Consider the following 15,201-nt stretch of genomic DNA (forward strand, 5'->3'; position numbering starts at 1 on the left):
AATCGTCGCAGACCCCATAAAGTATATATATTCTTGATCAGGACGACGAGCTGAGTCGATATAGCCCTGTCCGTCTGTCCGTCCGTCCGTCCGTCCGTCCGTATGAGCAAAAGGATCTCAGAAGATATAAGAGCTAGAGAGCTGAAATTTGGCATGCATACTCGTGTATACCATAGGCAGTACAAGTTCGCTTTATTTTTTCGATAACTCATCCGATAACAATCGACTTTGTTGTTTTTCAGCCTAATTCGAACACTTTTAGACCTGATATACGTGCAGAATGAGTAGAATATCAGCTTAGAGGGTTCAGGGTATCTCCTTGTCGAGCAGTCTCGACTAGAGCCTTCACAAAAGTAACTTTCCCAAAAATATTCTTAATATCTTATATTACCATCAAAACATTTTTGGCTTGTAAGATCAATCTATACTTCTCGCTGAGTCCTTGTAACTATTGTCTTTTCTACAAAGGGCATATGAATGTAAAAAAATTGTCTAATATTTTCATTTGACACCAAAAGCTACTCTATTCTATTTTGATCGAAATTATATCATCTCTCTTAACTTCAGCAGCAATGTTTCAGTCCATAGCTTCTCACAGTTAGATTATATTTAAATGGGGATCTCTCTCCCTCATTCTCTGGACTTGCAAACCTGTTGAGTGTTTTAAAAATACCGTAAATAAGTGAAAGAATACTCGTTTTGTTTTATTAGAAAACAATTTTAATGAATATTTCTTTTGTTTTGTTATTTAAATGTTGGTTTTCATTAAATTTGTAGTTTACACAATTTCAAGGTCTGCTTCCGTGTCACTATTTATGCCTTCTTTTCTGCAAATTTTCCTTCTTTTTTTCTGTTTAAATATTATAATATAATTACATAATTTCTCTTTTTGGATTTCTTTTTTTTTTTTTATATATATTCATTTTCACAGTTTATTGTCGTTTCTCGACCTTCGATTTTTGTCGAGATATTAAAATACAATATATTCGAAGCGTATTTCACGCAGCCATTTGCTTTAATTAATTTTGTGTTTTGGTTTCTTTTTAGTTTGGTTTGCTTGTCAACATTTTGCAATAAATGATATATCTTTCTGTTGTTGTTGTTGCTGTTGTGTATTTAATTTGTTTTATCAGTTTGAACTTAGTAAATAGAACATTGGTTTCACTTTTGTTTTTGGTTTGTTCTTTAAATAACTTGACGTAATATATCTTGCGTTTCATTAACAATTCTATGTATATATATATATATATATATATGAGTGTTAGTGTTTGTGTGTGTGAGTGTTTAGCTGTGTGTATTGTTGTTCCATTTTGCGACTTCTCTATATAACGAATTAATAGTTGGAATTATAAATAGATGTTCGAATATGAATAATGTTCTATGCAGCATAAATGCCCTTGCCAAAGATACATACTATTAGAGATATAGTAATAAACTGGTTTGAGTCCGTCCTTCAAATAAAACTATTCAGAATAGTTGTTGCTTTGCTCAAATTGTTAAAATTGTTTATTAATATATACTTAGATGAAATATATTTTATTTTATATTCTTCTCCAAATTGTCTTTGGTAAGCGCATTTGAGAGTCGTTGCTTGCCGACCTTATTGTATTTATTGTATTTTGGTTGTTCTTGCTGCTATTGGCTGATTATTAAAAGCATTTAAGTGTCTTTCATAGGAGAAGAGCAAATGAAATAAAATGTAGAGTTTTGTCTAGAAAGGTCTTCGCTGTGGTATGTGAATGTTTAGAGCAGAGTGTGAAATTCTATTAGCTAGTAGTTTGTATGCACTTGTATGTCTATGTCTATGTGTATGTATATGGCTAAGTCTATGTCTATGTATATGTATATGTATTTGTAGCTGTATATGTATATGTGTCTACGTATCGCTATGTCGGTATGCTGTATCGTATAATTACTTGCTGGAAACCTCGCTGATAGTATTGAAGTTCTTTAAAGCGCGCTTTGCATTTGGTCTACAGGATGTTGAGCCCGACGTTCTGCAGCAACATTTTGAATGCATTTCCCTGTTTATTTGGTATTTGCTGGCAATAATTACATATTTATATTTGGTTTGTTATTATTTAGCGGTAGATATAGAAAGTTTCAATGGTCATGCAACGGCATCCGCATCTGTAGTTGAATCTGTGTGCAAAAAGCTGATGAATGGACGGACGGGTTGAAATTAATATCGTTAGCCAACTGAGTTCTGAGGAATGAAGTGAATGTACTTAGATACATATAGTACAATATATCTACGATCTGTTGCTAGGAACAATACAATAGCTATTCGGCGTATACATATAAACGTTTAACAATACAGTACATTATTTTTGTATATATAAAAATCTACTGCTCCCATCCTAGTTCCCTCGCAGGCCTCTGATATGTTTACTCAAAATGAACCATTTGAGGACCTCAAATGCATTGCAAAATGTTGTGCAAGAGAACGCAACCAGACGCCAAAGTAAAGCGTAAATATGCATATGAATATGCATGCATATATGTGAATGTATTTCATTTGTAACGTTCTCTCTCTACAGGCTTGTGTTTTGTGTGTCTGTCTGTGTGTGTGTGTGTTGTGTTCTTTATCCGTTCATTAGCAAGCAGGTAACATTTTTACAGCTCACACTATTTATTATGTTGAAGGTACGATGCGTTATTCTCTTACTTCGCGCTAGCTGACGTGGGCAACTTGAATTAGACAAAGGATATGCGAGATATATGCAAATAGAAGCGAGATCTTGTCATGCGAATGCGTTATATGTTATCTGTTCTCTGTTCTTAGTTGTCTGTTATCTATCAGCTCTGCGCTGGCTGCAAAAACTTGAGCATTTTGGGGTTGCTGCCAAGTTTTTGCAGCTGTGCAAAAAACAATATGAATCAAATAAGCAGAAGCCAAAATAATTATTCATTAATAACAAATTCACCTCTCTATGGGCTTTATAATTATATGAATATATATATATATATGTGTGTGTGTGTATGTGTATGAAGTGTTATCTATGTACAGCTTAAGATTAACATTTGTTGTGTATTCGTGTAAGTGGTGTGTGTGTGTGTGTTTGGTTTTCATTTTCTAAATTAAATTTGTTCAATCGTCACGCTTAATAAGTATTTGGTTTGGATTAATACATATCTCATATATCATATATCTCATTTAGTTACTTTCTGATTAACTTTAAGTTTAATTTATCGTAAGTTAGGCTTATTTAAGTGTTAGTGGTTCTTTGCTTGCTTAAACTTTAAATATATATCTATATGTATATATTTGTGTATACATATATTGTATATAGTATATACTCGTAAATATTTTCTTGAAAATCTATAACTTTAATTTATTGATTTAGATTTATCTATTAAACAACTTGCATCTGCACTTAAATCTCCATCTCCGCCTCCTACTCCTTTTTATTTTACTTTTTAATTTATTTACTCATCATTTTTAATTTATTATTATTTTTGTTTTCTATCTCACTGACTTAGCTTTAGGTGTATTACCGACATTAGCACTTTTTCTTGGTTGTGTGTATCTTGCATGTTTTCTTTTTGTTCTTTGTATATCTATTTATTATTAATAATAATTATTCATAATAATAATCAGAATAATCGTATTACGAAAATAATAGCGATCTTAGGTGTGTAATAAAAATGTCTTCAAATACGCTGTCATTCATTTACAAACTCTCTTTCATTTCATATTTTTATTAATATTTTATATTCGTCTCTCTCTTGTGTAGATCGCATTATATTTAAATATTATATATCTCGAATTTCATAGTTATTAAGTTTAATCATTTACTGCACTGCTTGTGTTATCGGGTATGGGTTTAAATGCATTTGTTTTCATGACTTACAAAATTACCTAGATCCTTACACTCCTAAGGATATCTTCCGATCGATAATAAGAGTAAGAAATCAAAAATACAAATCAAAAATTACATACAAATTGGACATAGATTAGGCCAGCAACATGCCGAATGGGAGTATCGGGCGACAGCTCCAGACGCTCATCCGGGGTGTTCCGCCTCCTTTTCCTCTCCCAACAAAGCGTAGCAGGTCCTGCAGGCTGACCTTGGTCCTTTGCTATTTGGCTGCCTGGCTGGCAGCTCTTTGCAAGGGTTACTGCAACGATTACCACGAACAAATTAGCTAACGATATCTCGGCAAATGTTTTCTTAAATAATGCAATGTTAATCGTTTATTAGCGGGCAAATTAATTGTTAGTTGCTTGTGAGCTGTTTGTATTTCTTTTTGTTTTGTTTTTGTTTTCGCTTAGTTTTATTGTCGATTGGCAGTTATTTGATAGTAAAATGGCAAATGGCTGTGCTAGCGCGTTATACAGAAAGCTGCATAAAAACAAAAAAGAGTTTCATTCGTATGCAATAAGTGGAGAATAAAATCGTTATCAATATGCTTAAGCTAGTTAGTTTAGTGTGTGCACTTACAATTCAGTTCAGTTTGCAAGTTTGGAAATTTGTTTGTGCTTGGTGCTTTAAAGTGTTTTCACTGTAGCTGGAAAGTGTTATTCACCCTGCTCCTCCATTATTGATTCACCGGCCCAAACAATCGGACGACCCTGATGTGGGTACACATTCGAGAAATGCATTGTAAATGTCATTCATCAGCTTCGACGCTAGCCCTAACTAATGTGATTATAATATAATGTGTGTCTATCAATCTATGTTGACAGCTAGCCGAAATTTGCCATTTTGATTTAGTTTTGGTTCTGGTTTGGGTTCTGGGTTTTGAGTTCTTAATGCGTTCATGTTTCGAGCTTAGTTCGGGAGTTGGGCAAAGCAAGATTACAGTTAGTGGAATCGAGTAGTTTTTAGTTTGTTAGCAACGAGTAGTATAAGTAAAGAGGTCAAAGAGGAATCATCGCATACGATAGAAATGATAAGGATATGATAATACGGTAATACGATAAATGGTACGTTAACTACATGCATGCAGAAGACTTGGTAAATTGATCGTGGTTTTGGTTGTTTGTTTCAGGTAGTTGGGGATTGAGAAACATACCTATATGAGTATTGTTCGAGTCTATAAATTACTACGTTGAAGTTGTATGCTATGCCAAAAGAACGTAACGGTAACGGTAACGATAACGGTGATATAGATATAAGGTGACTTTCGATAGGTGTTTAACTTTCTTTTGGCTTATAATTTTTGAGCGTTTCTTGTTTTTTTTTTAGTATATATATTTTTTTTTGTACAAATGCATTTCAATTTTGATCTCTTGCTGGCACTGATCAATATATAGTTATATGTTATAATGAATTTAGCGGTGTAATCGATTCATATACAGGTGTGTGCGCGTGTGTGCGCGTGTGTGCGCGTGTGTGCTTTTTTGTATTTTTAGCTAACTAAAAACAAATGCAAAATATGTATGCAATCAATTTGTTGTTGGTTTTTGACTAATAGTTCAATTTTGTTTTGTTTTAAATTTTTCTTATTTGTTGTTGTTTGTGTTTGTACAGATGCTTTGTGACTCGCTAAGCTACGAAGTTAAATTAGTTTTTGTTTTGCATTTGAAGTTTCTTGTTTCGTATGTCAATACAGAATACTGAATAAAATGTAGCTACATATGTGTATGTATATGTATTTATATATATATATATATGCATGTATTTATATTTTTGGCTCGTGTTCTGAGTATTTTTTGCTTTTATCAATATGCAAGTAGATCTTGAGTTGAATTTTTGTACGTTTTTGTATAATAATAATATTTGAGCTGAGTTGAGTTGAGTTAAGTTTGAGTTGAGTTGAGTTGAGTTTTAGTAGTTTAGAGTTTGAGTGAGTCGAGTGAGGCTATTGATGAGCGCCTAGAGCCTAAACCTATATTAGTGGGACAACTGACCAGTGAGGTGGTGCCGAAGAGCTTGTACCAGCCGATAACGATATTCGAGAGATTCAGATCGTCGAGCATTATCTGCGCCACACCCATAAACACTTTCTTTTCAATCCGGCCGTAGTCGCCCCAAACGGTCACCTGGACAGGAAATTGATGTAAATTAATAGATCTATATATATTTGTCATGCAGGCTCACTCACCTGCAATACGCAACCGCTGTACGACTGCTTGAATACCAATTGCTGCTGATAGAGCGGATCCAGCGTGCGACGAGCCGTTGAGGTTTTCATCTTGTCAATGCACCGCTTGCCCGACACCAGATAAACTTTCACATAGGGCGCGGGCAACATCTTCGACGACGGCTTTTGCTGCCAGGTGCAAAGTATAACGTATTGGATACTTCCCGCCTTCAATTGACTTGTGCCTTCGCTTACCTGCAAGCCCCTGGCTCGTATCACCTCAACCTCGAGAAAGCCCTTCTGATGGCACAGCGACAGCTGTATGTCACCTAGTGAGGGGGCGCCCAGCACCTGACGACCAACCAATTGACCCGGGCCGAGGCCATCCACGAACTCATTCAGGGCTCCATCATTGCGTAATGATGGTGAAAATCTATAGGAATTTACCGGTTTTTTTTTTTTTTTTTTTTTTTTTTTTTTGTTGAAAAAGTTAAAGACTTTAGAAAGGTATTCAATACAGGACTTTCATCACATAGATCTCATTGAAAAGGAATAAAAACAAAGAAGTACAAGATTTTGAGAAAAAGAACTGTTTTAGCCCGGTTCCACGGAACAATCACGATCTGATGCAAAGTCGCGAAACTTTATGAATCAGATCGTCTGTGGAACCAGGCTGTTATACACAGGGAGTTGTAGAAAGACAGTTAAATTGTTTTAAGTAGTCTTGGTGGTTGTTGTGTACACTGGTTTACGACTGGTTCTGTGGATGGGTATGGTAAGTGTGGATGTGGTTGTGGTTGTGGATGTGGTTGTGGCTTATGGTAGTAGTGGATCATGTACTGACAGAGTAGTGCACACAGGAGAGTTCAATAGCATGCAAGCTTTTGTTTTTATTATTATTTTTTTTTTTTTTTTTCATTTGATTTCTGCTGCTGAAATCAACTCAAAGCCAATAGAAACTGTATTTAAAATAGAATTACTGAAGCATTTTATATATATGTATATAAATATATGCACATATTTATATGTACAATACATAAAATAGATCCTGTTGTCTCTATGAGGAAGGAAAATGGTACATCAATAGTGCCACAATGAAGTCTAGGTGCCTAGTACTTGAGTAATAGTTAATAGAGTTTAGCTTATGGCCTGTAATTTATTTTATTTTATTTTATTTTATTTTTATTTGGTTTTCTTATACACACACATCAAATTGTATAAATATATACATATTTAAGGAAATCATACAAGTGTATTTGGCAATAATGAATGAAATAAAAGAAACAATAAATCAAATTTATTTTGCACATATATATGAGACGGAAAATTACACAAAGAAGTGAAGCGGAAAATTGAACAGAACGCAAATATATTTATAGATATACAAAAATGCAGACTGGCTCGAACGATATATCAAGGCGCACATACGTAGATAACAAGAAAGAGATGCCGGCAAAGATTGGACACAGATAATTAAATAACATGATCAGAGAAAAATGTGTATTATAGTCGGGTGGTATGCGGTATGAGACAGGAAAGAGCGACAGAGCGAGAGAGATAGAGAGAGAAAGACAGAGAAAGATACAGAGAGACAGAGCGTGTTGGAGAGAGAGAGAGAGAGAGAGAGAGAGCGAGAGAGAGAGAGAGATATCGACACATAGTGCCATTTACAAAGGCAATGGAAGTCGAAATTGAAGAAAATAGAGAGTGAGGCAGACAGAGAGAAGGATGCGTAGGCAGAGAGAGCAGAAATTTCGAGGAGAGTTTAGATGACAAAGTATTTGTTTTAGATGTTTTAACTATTTTAGTTAGGTATAATTTGTTGGCTGTTTTGTATTGGCCAGAGAAACTTACGATGAGCCCTCGGAGCTAGAGATCGAATGTATGCTGCCCGCACTGTAGCGGGTGACCGCTGGCACCGGCGGCACCTCCACAGACCGCTGGATGCTGCCCGCCGAGCCGCGCGACTGCCTTTGATAATATGGATGTGGTGGTGGTAGTGTGATATGATGGTGACTAGTGGAGGAGCCGCTCGCGCTCGAGCTGCCCAAATACTGAGCCTGATATTGGTCTGCCAAGAATATGATAGACAAACGTATATATATATACATAAATATATACATATATATGAATGTACATATATAGAGAGATTGAGAGAGTTCAATATGAGTTCTATAGTACAATATGCTATTGATGTATGAATGATATATGTACTCAAAACTCAAAGGTTCGAACTGAACAATGTTTTGCTGCCTCGTTTTTGTCCGTCTCTGAATGAAAGGACTTGTGTTTCGCGATGCTGGCCTCTACTCGATGCGCGATAAACGTTACACGATACTCGACGCTGGGCTCTGGGAATATACATGTATATATAGGTATATATGCATATATATACATTCATATATATATACATATGCGGATACAGCTATATGCATGTATATATATCCTGACTATACAGAAATTAGAGTACAGAGAGTGAAACGAAACTGGAAATAAAGTCGAAATCATACTGGCAAAAATAAAAAACAAATAAACCAAAAGTAGCTCATATATATATAGTAATATATATATATATATATATTACTTAGAGTAATGCCCAATTTATAAGGAATCAATATTCATTGTAAATACATTTATTCCATTAAAGATACTTAAAGTATTTGTTTGCTGAGTTTGTATGTGTGAGGAATGAATTGCGACGTCTTATTTCTCTTTGCTACGATTCACTGATTCAGTTCCTTGGTGTGTATTTGACTTATACATACATATATTTATATATGTATATATACATGCTTTTTTGTATATATGTGTACATATTTCGAATATATACTCCAAATCGATGCAAATTTTCATTGATGAATTTGTTGTGTGGTGTGATTAGTTTATTGTTTGTATCTTGGTGTATTTATTTTGATTGATTATTTATTTTTTAATTGTTTTGGCTTTCTTTGACAGAGCTCCCTGTATATACGTACATAAATATCAAATTGTTTTGCAAAATAACAGAAAACTTGTAGAAAACAGATGATAAACATTAGTTCAATTGTTGGTATTCATTTTATTTATACTATTGATACTACTAGCAGAAGCTTCAGTTGCTGTCTTCATGCAGAATTCGTAATCGGAAACTTGGACCGGTCGACTATATGGCAAAATGATTTAAAAATGTCAGTGTCTGCTTTGCTAGCACTGTTCTTAGTCGGGCTTATATACCATGGACCAGTCTTACCACATAACTGCAAATAATGATTTCGATACCTTTTCGCATGTATTAAAAACAGTTACTTTAGCTAGTTAAAAAGGCTGTAATAGACTGTTAGGTAGATAGGTAGGTAGGTAGGAAGCTAAAGTAGTATATTTTTGGTAAAAGTATATTGCAAGTTATTGTTGTTATAAATAGTAGGTAACTCAATGCATGCATATGTAAATCGAACAAAGTTTAAGAGTAAAATGTTGTACATGTTTGCTTGTAGTTAATTTGTTTGTTTTGGTTCGAACTCAATAAAGTATGTAATCTTGTAATAAATGGCATTAACAATATATAAGTAAGGTTAAACGAACGATTGGCTTTAAAGGTTAGTATTTATTGTAAACAAAAGAGGCAAAGTGGCTGCGAAACTAAAATGCATTACGGAAAGAGTTGGGAGCCTCCATTAGTCAACCGCACTGCAGCCACAGTGACCGTCAACAGTCAGCGCACACAGCCGAAAGCTTTGCGTAGGTCGGCATTTGCTTTATCCTTTTTCCTTTTTGGTTTCCAAGCTTTTCACGAGCTTTTGCAACTACCAACAAGCAAAGCTTTCGGCTTGTGCGACGTCTTTTAGCAATTTCTTTGGTTTAAGCCTAAAAATACGTATCGACTTTGGATTGTTTGTTGATTGGTTGGTTGGGTGATTTTTTGTTGTATTTTTTTCTTTGGTTGGTTTATTGCGCTTGGAGGTTAACTAAAAATCAAATAACTCAAAAGGGCTTTCGATTTGTATTGCTTTCAACTGAAGCGGGCCGCGCGAGAGAGAAAGCTTGCAGCAAGCTTTTACGCAAAAATACTCAGCGAGAGGTACAGAGATAAATAGAGAACGAGAGAGAGATAGAAATAAAGAGTGAGATAGAGAGCAAGAGAATCAAAGAGAGCGAGCGCAACTTTTTTTTTTTTTTTTTTTTTTTTTGATTTGTGAACATTTCTTACAGCTAGAAATACATGGCAACCTGCTTATCAGAAAATTAATGTGTTTTGCTTTGTAATTATGTTTAGTTTTTTTTTTTTTTTTTGTAATATGGCTAACTAATGTTTATCATCATCGTCATCAGCATCATGAACTTTAAGCATTGTTGTTTGCTTCGATTTCCGATAAAGGCAACTAAAAAGCAAATGGAATCAGAAATCAAATGTAAAACTATAAACTCAAAGCATAGCATAAATAGAGAAATTAGCTAGATAGAAAGATAGTTTCACAGATAGTGAGAGACAGAAAGAGACAGAATAAGTTGGACTTGTGTGCGCACCTTTCCCCACCAGCGCCATCGCCGAAAAACTGCTCAATGGGGTCCGCCTCCGAGGACGAACCACGGGATAGGCCACCGCCACCGGCACCGCCAGCACCACCGCTGACACAGCCGGCACCTCCGCCGGAGCGCAACTCCCGCGTGATATCACCAGGCAGCACCTCTTCACTGCGATGCACCGTGAACGAGTTCTTACCCTTCTTTCCAAAGCCCATACGTCTTTTACGACCTTTGAGTATGGCATTATTTTAGTTTTTTTTTTTTTTTTTTTTTTTTTGTTTATGTATTTGTTACGGTTGGTTAGTAAAATGTTAACAATTATGCAAAAGATGATCGATGAATTAGTTAGTGAAATCAACAAATTTTAAGAATGAAAAATACAAGTGTGAGAAACCAAAGAGGCGGCTCGTCTAGTGCATGATTCTATCACTCGAATGGAGCCTACTGATGATTTTTGGTAATTTGATACTCGGATTATCTGATCATGTTCAACAAGACAACTGAACAAGATTTGTAAGCGAATAGTATACAAAGAAAAGGCAACAAGTCTCTTACCTGTTGCCGACAGTTGCGACGTCGAGTTGGATTTTTTACCCATCCCGCTGCCGCCTTTGGGTGATCGTTCCTGATCCACGTTGCCGCATTTTTTTCGATCCGTTGTGGTGTCTGACAGGCTGCCATCTGTGGAGCACACAAAAACAAAAAAAGAGAAACGGAAACATACATGAAATATTGAATATTAGAAATTACGGATTTGCGAAGTATTAGTGTTCTCGCAAAAATACTAAACGGAATTAAATATCTTTGGTAACCAAATCAAAATACAATAGCTATAAGGAGCTCATACAACAACATGAACAAGACTCAAAACAAGATACTCCATAAGACTCCGTTGGTCGCTAATTATTATATATCTGTTCAATAGATAAATATTAGTACATATGAATTCAGGTCTTCAAGAAAGTTTGCCACGCCATTAGCATGCGCATCCTAAATATTGCTAATATTTTAGTAATATAAGAAATCCCGTGAATAGAATAAGAATCCAACATCACTATATATAAGCAGCATTACAGAATAATAATCATACGACTCGAATAGATAGTCAATTGACTCATATGAATAGAATGGACTGCAGGAATATGAGTAATAAAACAATATACATAGTATATGGAATAGGAGTCAGTTGGATTGTATTCCGATTAGCCTACGGAGCCATGTGACTCTCTTTGCCGTAATTAATTACTTTGCTTCCAACTTCAAATTAGAATATATAAATTATTTGGCTATAGATGATCTCTAAATCTAATGCTATTGATCTTCTGTGATATCTGAAATATGGATTAGATGCTTGAATATCCAATACATACCGGCTTTCTCCTCAGTTCCGCCTCCACCGTCGACTGACTTGGCTCCACTCGGCTCGTTGGCACCGTTCTTCTCCTTGTCGTACTCACTGAAATCGTCGTCGAGCATCGCATCGATTGCATCCCAATCGATAACATCGATAGGTGCATCCGCGTCCGCATCCGCATCCGTATTAGCATTCGTATTGGCGTTTGTTGTTGTCGTTGTTGCGTTTGGTTCATTCGTGTTATTTGTATTTGTTGTTGTTGTTGTTGTAGTTGTATTTGTGGCAGTTGTTGTAGCAGTCGTTGCGGTTGTTATCGTTGTCGTCGTTGTTGTTGTTGTTGTTGCCGCATCAATCGACGATGTGTTTGTTGTTGCATTTGTGATGAGATTTGTGCATGTATTTGGTGGTTGTTGTTGTTGTTGTTGTGTGAGATTGGTTGATGTTGCGTCATGGGTCAAGTTGTTGGCGTCGTTTGTTGTTGTTGTTGTTGTTGTTGTAGTGGTATTGTGTATTGATGATGGGGCACGTTTATTGGGTGATGCGTTTGTTGTTGTTATTGGTTGATTAGCGACACCATGATGTTGTTGTTGTTGTTGTTGTTGTGGGGGATTTGCAAAAGAGGAAGAAGAAGCATTATTAGCATTATTACCATCGCAGACGATATTACCAGTAGCGGCAGCGGTAGCTGCGGCAGATGTTGCACCACCGCTCCCACCACTAGATTTCGTCAATTGTTCCGATGCCGATGCCAACAATCCGTTTACGGCGATGATGCCTTCTTTCCCTTTTTGCCTAATTGATTGTGGTTGTTGTTGTTGTTGTTGTTGGTTGTTGTGAAATTGACTAACACTACTAACACTACTCGCTGCGTGGCTATTGTGATTGGTGTAGTGGCTACTGTTGTGATTGTTACTGTTGTATGTACCACTGTTCTGTGCACCGCCCCCACCAACACCACCACCGATCGCCTCCATGGGCGAGAAATTGTGTGCGTTTTGCGCACTAGGCGGATGTGGCAGATTGCGACGCCGCTTCATGTAGGGCGCAGCGGGTCCGTAGAGCTTCTGCTGGCTGGTGCGCTGCAGGTCGAGGGACATGTGATTGCGAGCGTCGACGCCGCGACGGTGTGGACCGCGGAAGAGGGAGGGCGCTACGCCGCGTCGGGTCCAGCCCACATCCGAGTCGTAGGTGATGGTCACGATCTTGTCATCGGTGACCAGGAAATGCGAGTGACTCAGCGGATTGGCGGCATCCACATTGGCGCCCATATACGACTGCCGTATGTTCGTCTCGGAGCCGTATCGGCGACTGCTGGGCAACTGCTCCTCACTGGGGTGATAGGCGTGCGGCATCAGCTCATGTGGTGCCACCTCGTCCTCGTAACGTATGCGCCGCCTGCCCCAGCTCTTCGTATGCAAATCATCGTAGTCCAGGGAGCGCGACTGGCCCTCGTGAAACATGCGACGTCGGTCCAGCTTGGGCTTCTTCAGAATCGATGTGGGTTGAGCCCGTGCCGTCGCCTCCGCTATGGGCACCGCCGAGACTAGGGCATCCTCGCTAAGCTGTCGCGAGAGTCGCAGCACGGATTGCGTGGGCAGTGGTGGAGGCGGTGCCAGCTGCGAGTTCGCTCGCCGATGAGCTGTCGCTGTTGGCGTGTGCACATGGTAGGTGGGCACCACGCCCAGATTGAGCTGCGGCCCAATCAGGCCGCCCAGGAAATGCTGGTCAACGCACTCGCCGCACATGGGATCCGGGTCCATGGTGGGCAGCGAGGGCTCTGAGGTGCTTGCCGGCTGATACATGGAGAGGGAGGGGCGACGCAGCAGCTGCTCCGCGCTATAGGGATATGCAATGGGCTTATGCTGCGGATGGGGATGTGCATCGGCCAGGCAACAGGGATCGGTGCAGGCGCCAATAGCCAGGCCGGGCGTCGCCAGGGCTGTGTTTGTGGATAGCACTACCGGCTGGCTACCGTTCTGGCAGTGGCTGCAGCTCTTGTCCAGGTGATCGCGTACGTAGCCCACGTAGGAGCTGGGCGAGGAGGAGACCGTGTGGGCGTGGTCATGGGCAGACGCTGGCGGTGCTGTTGTGGAGCTGCGAAAGAGATTCATGACGGGCGTGGTATAGCGCTTGAATTGCTCAAAGCCGGGCAGCGCATAGGTGTGATTCGCATGAGTGGTTGCGTTGGCGGTGGCGGTGGCGGTGGCGATGGTGGGGGCGTGGTCGAGCTGGCGTCCGTTGTGGCGTCGTTGGTACAAGTCAAGCGGCGGCTGTATGAATGTGTTGGGCAAATGAGGTGAATAGTAAACGCTATGCGTAAGCAAATGGGGCTCGTGTGGCTCGAGGTTAAGCGGCGTCTCCTCCGCCATCAGGGCCGGCTCCACGAAGAACTGCTCGATCAGTTCGCCGCTGTTTGTGTCCGTTACGAGTACTTGCTGTGGTGCGGTCATTGGCAGTGGTATAGTTGTGGGTGGTGGCGGGACTGCAGATGCGGCACCGCTGAACCCACCCAATGCGGCGGTGTTGGGCGGCGAGTCGGCGGCAGCCAAGGCGGCTAGCTGCTGCAGTTGCTCGAGCTGCTCCAGCAGCAGGAGCTGATGAGCCCCGCCACCACTGGAGAGATAGTCGCAGTCGTCCACCTCGATGGTGTTCGCGCGGTGGTGCTCAACGGGATAGACCTTAAGGCCGGTCACAGGGCCGCCAACGGCACCGCCCAATATGCTACTTTGGGCGCCGAAGAGGTTGCGCCAGTTGCGTGGAAAGCTGATTTTGATTTATTTTGTTGTTATCGGTGGCGGGTGGTTGGGTGGGTGGTTGTTCGGTGGTTCAATGTGAGCCAGTGTCGAATTTGTTGTGTTTTCGTATTTATTTACATTTAATGTAAGTTAACAGCATGCGTTGTTAACATTAACGTTAACAGCCCAGCGTATGGTGGGGGAAATTTTGAGGTGAATTTGAATTTGTTGAGTTTGTGAGAAATTACGAACGATCGTCGGGAAATGCAAGCGCAATGGTTGGCGTCCGAGGTCAGCGAGTGTTCATTTGAGGTGGTTCGTTTGCGTGGTGAGTTGTGGTTGTGGTTGTAGTTGTGTGTGTGTGTGTGTGTGTGATTAGAGTGATTGTGTGTGGTGAAGAGCACGCAAAAGCAGTGAACACAAAAGAGAGAGCAGCGCGCGTCGAGCGTTGGGCGATTTTTTGTTTATCGGTTTTATTTGTTTCGTTAACGTTTTTGTTGGTTTCGTTTTGTAAGAAAAACACAAAAAGTAAATGCAGAAAGAAAACTTTATGTTTTTTTCGGATTGCCTTGCTTTTGT

The 15,201-nt window shown here is 39.2% G+C and overlaps 1 protein-coding gene across 13 annotated transcripts in view; it reads right to left on the reverse strand.

The window, feature by feature from the left end:
• Nucleotides 1-1,085: 1,085 nt before the first annotated feature.
• LOC6572144 (regulating synaptic membrane exocytosis protein 2) overlaps nt 1,086-15,201 on the reverse strand; it is a 44,301-nt gene continuing 30,185 nt past the window's right edge. For 4 of the 13 annotated variants that reach the window (XM_015166229.3, XM_015166233.3, XM_015166246.3 and 1 more), the window contains 6 exons: nt 11,904-11,989; nt 11,089-11,214; nt 10,534-10,762; nt 6,286-6,463; nt 6,052-6,219; nt 5,628-5,989 (listed from right to left, as the gene is read on the reverse strand). In XM_015166229.3, coding sequence (XP_015021715.1) covers nt 5,783-5,989; nt 6,052-6,219; nt 6,286-6,463; nt 10,534-10,762; nt 11,089-11,214; nt 11,904-11,989 — 994 coding nt within the window. In that variant the 3' untranslated portion in view covers nt 5,628-5,782. Of the gene's footprint in view, nt 4,123-4,168; nt 4,577-5,627; nt 5,990-6,051; nt 6,220-6,285; nt 6,464-7,884; nt 8,102-10,533; nt 10,763-11,088; nt 11,215-11,903; nt 14,651-15,201 lie in introns of those variants that run through there. The other 9 variants (XM_001998260.4, XM_015166238.3, XM_015166254.3 and 6 more) reach the window with 7 other exon arrangements.

The sequence above is a fragment of the Drosophila mojavensis genome, unplaced genomic scaffold, assembly GCF_018153725.1.
Source record: "Drosophila mojavensis isolate 15081-1352.22 unplaced genomic scaffold, ASM1815372v1 contig_19, whole genome shotgun sequence".
Classification (NCBI taxonomy): domain Eukaryota; kingdom Metazoa; phylum Arthropoda; class Insecta; order Diptera; family Drosophilidae; genus Drosophila; species Drosophila mojavensis.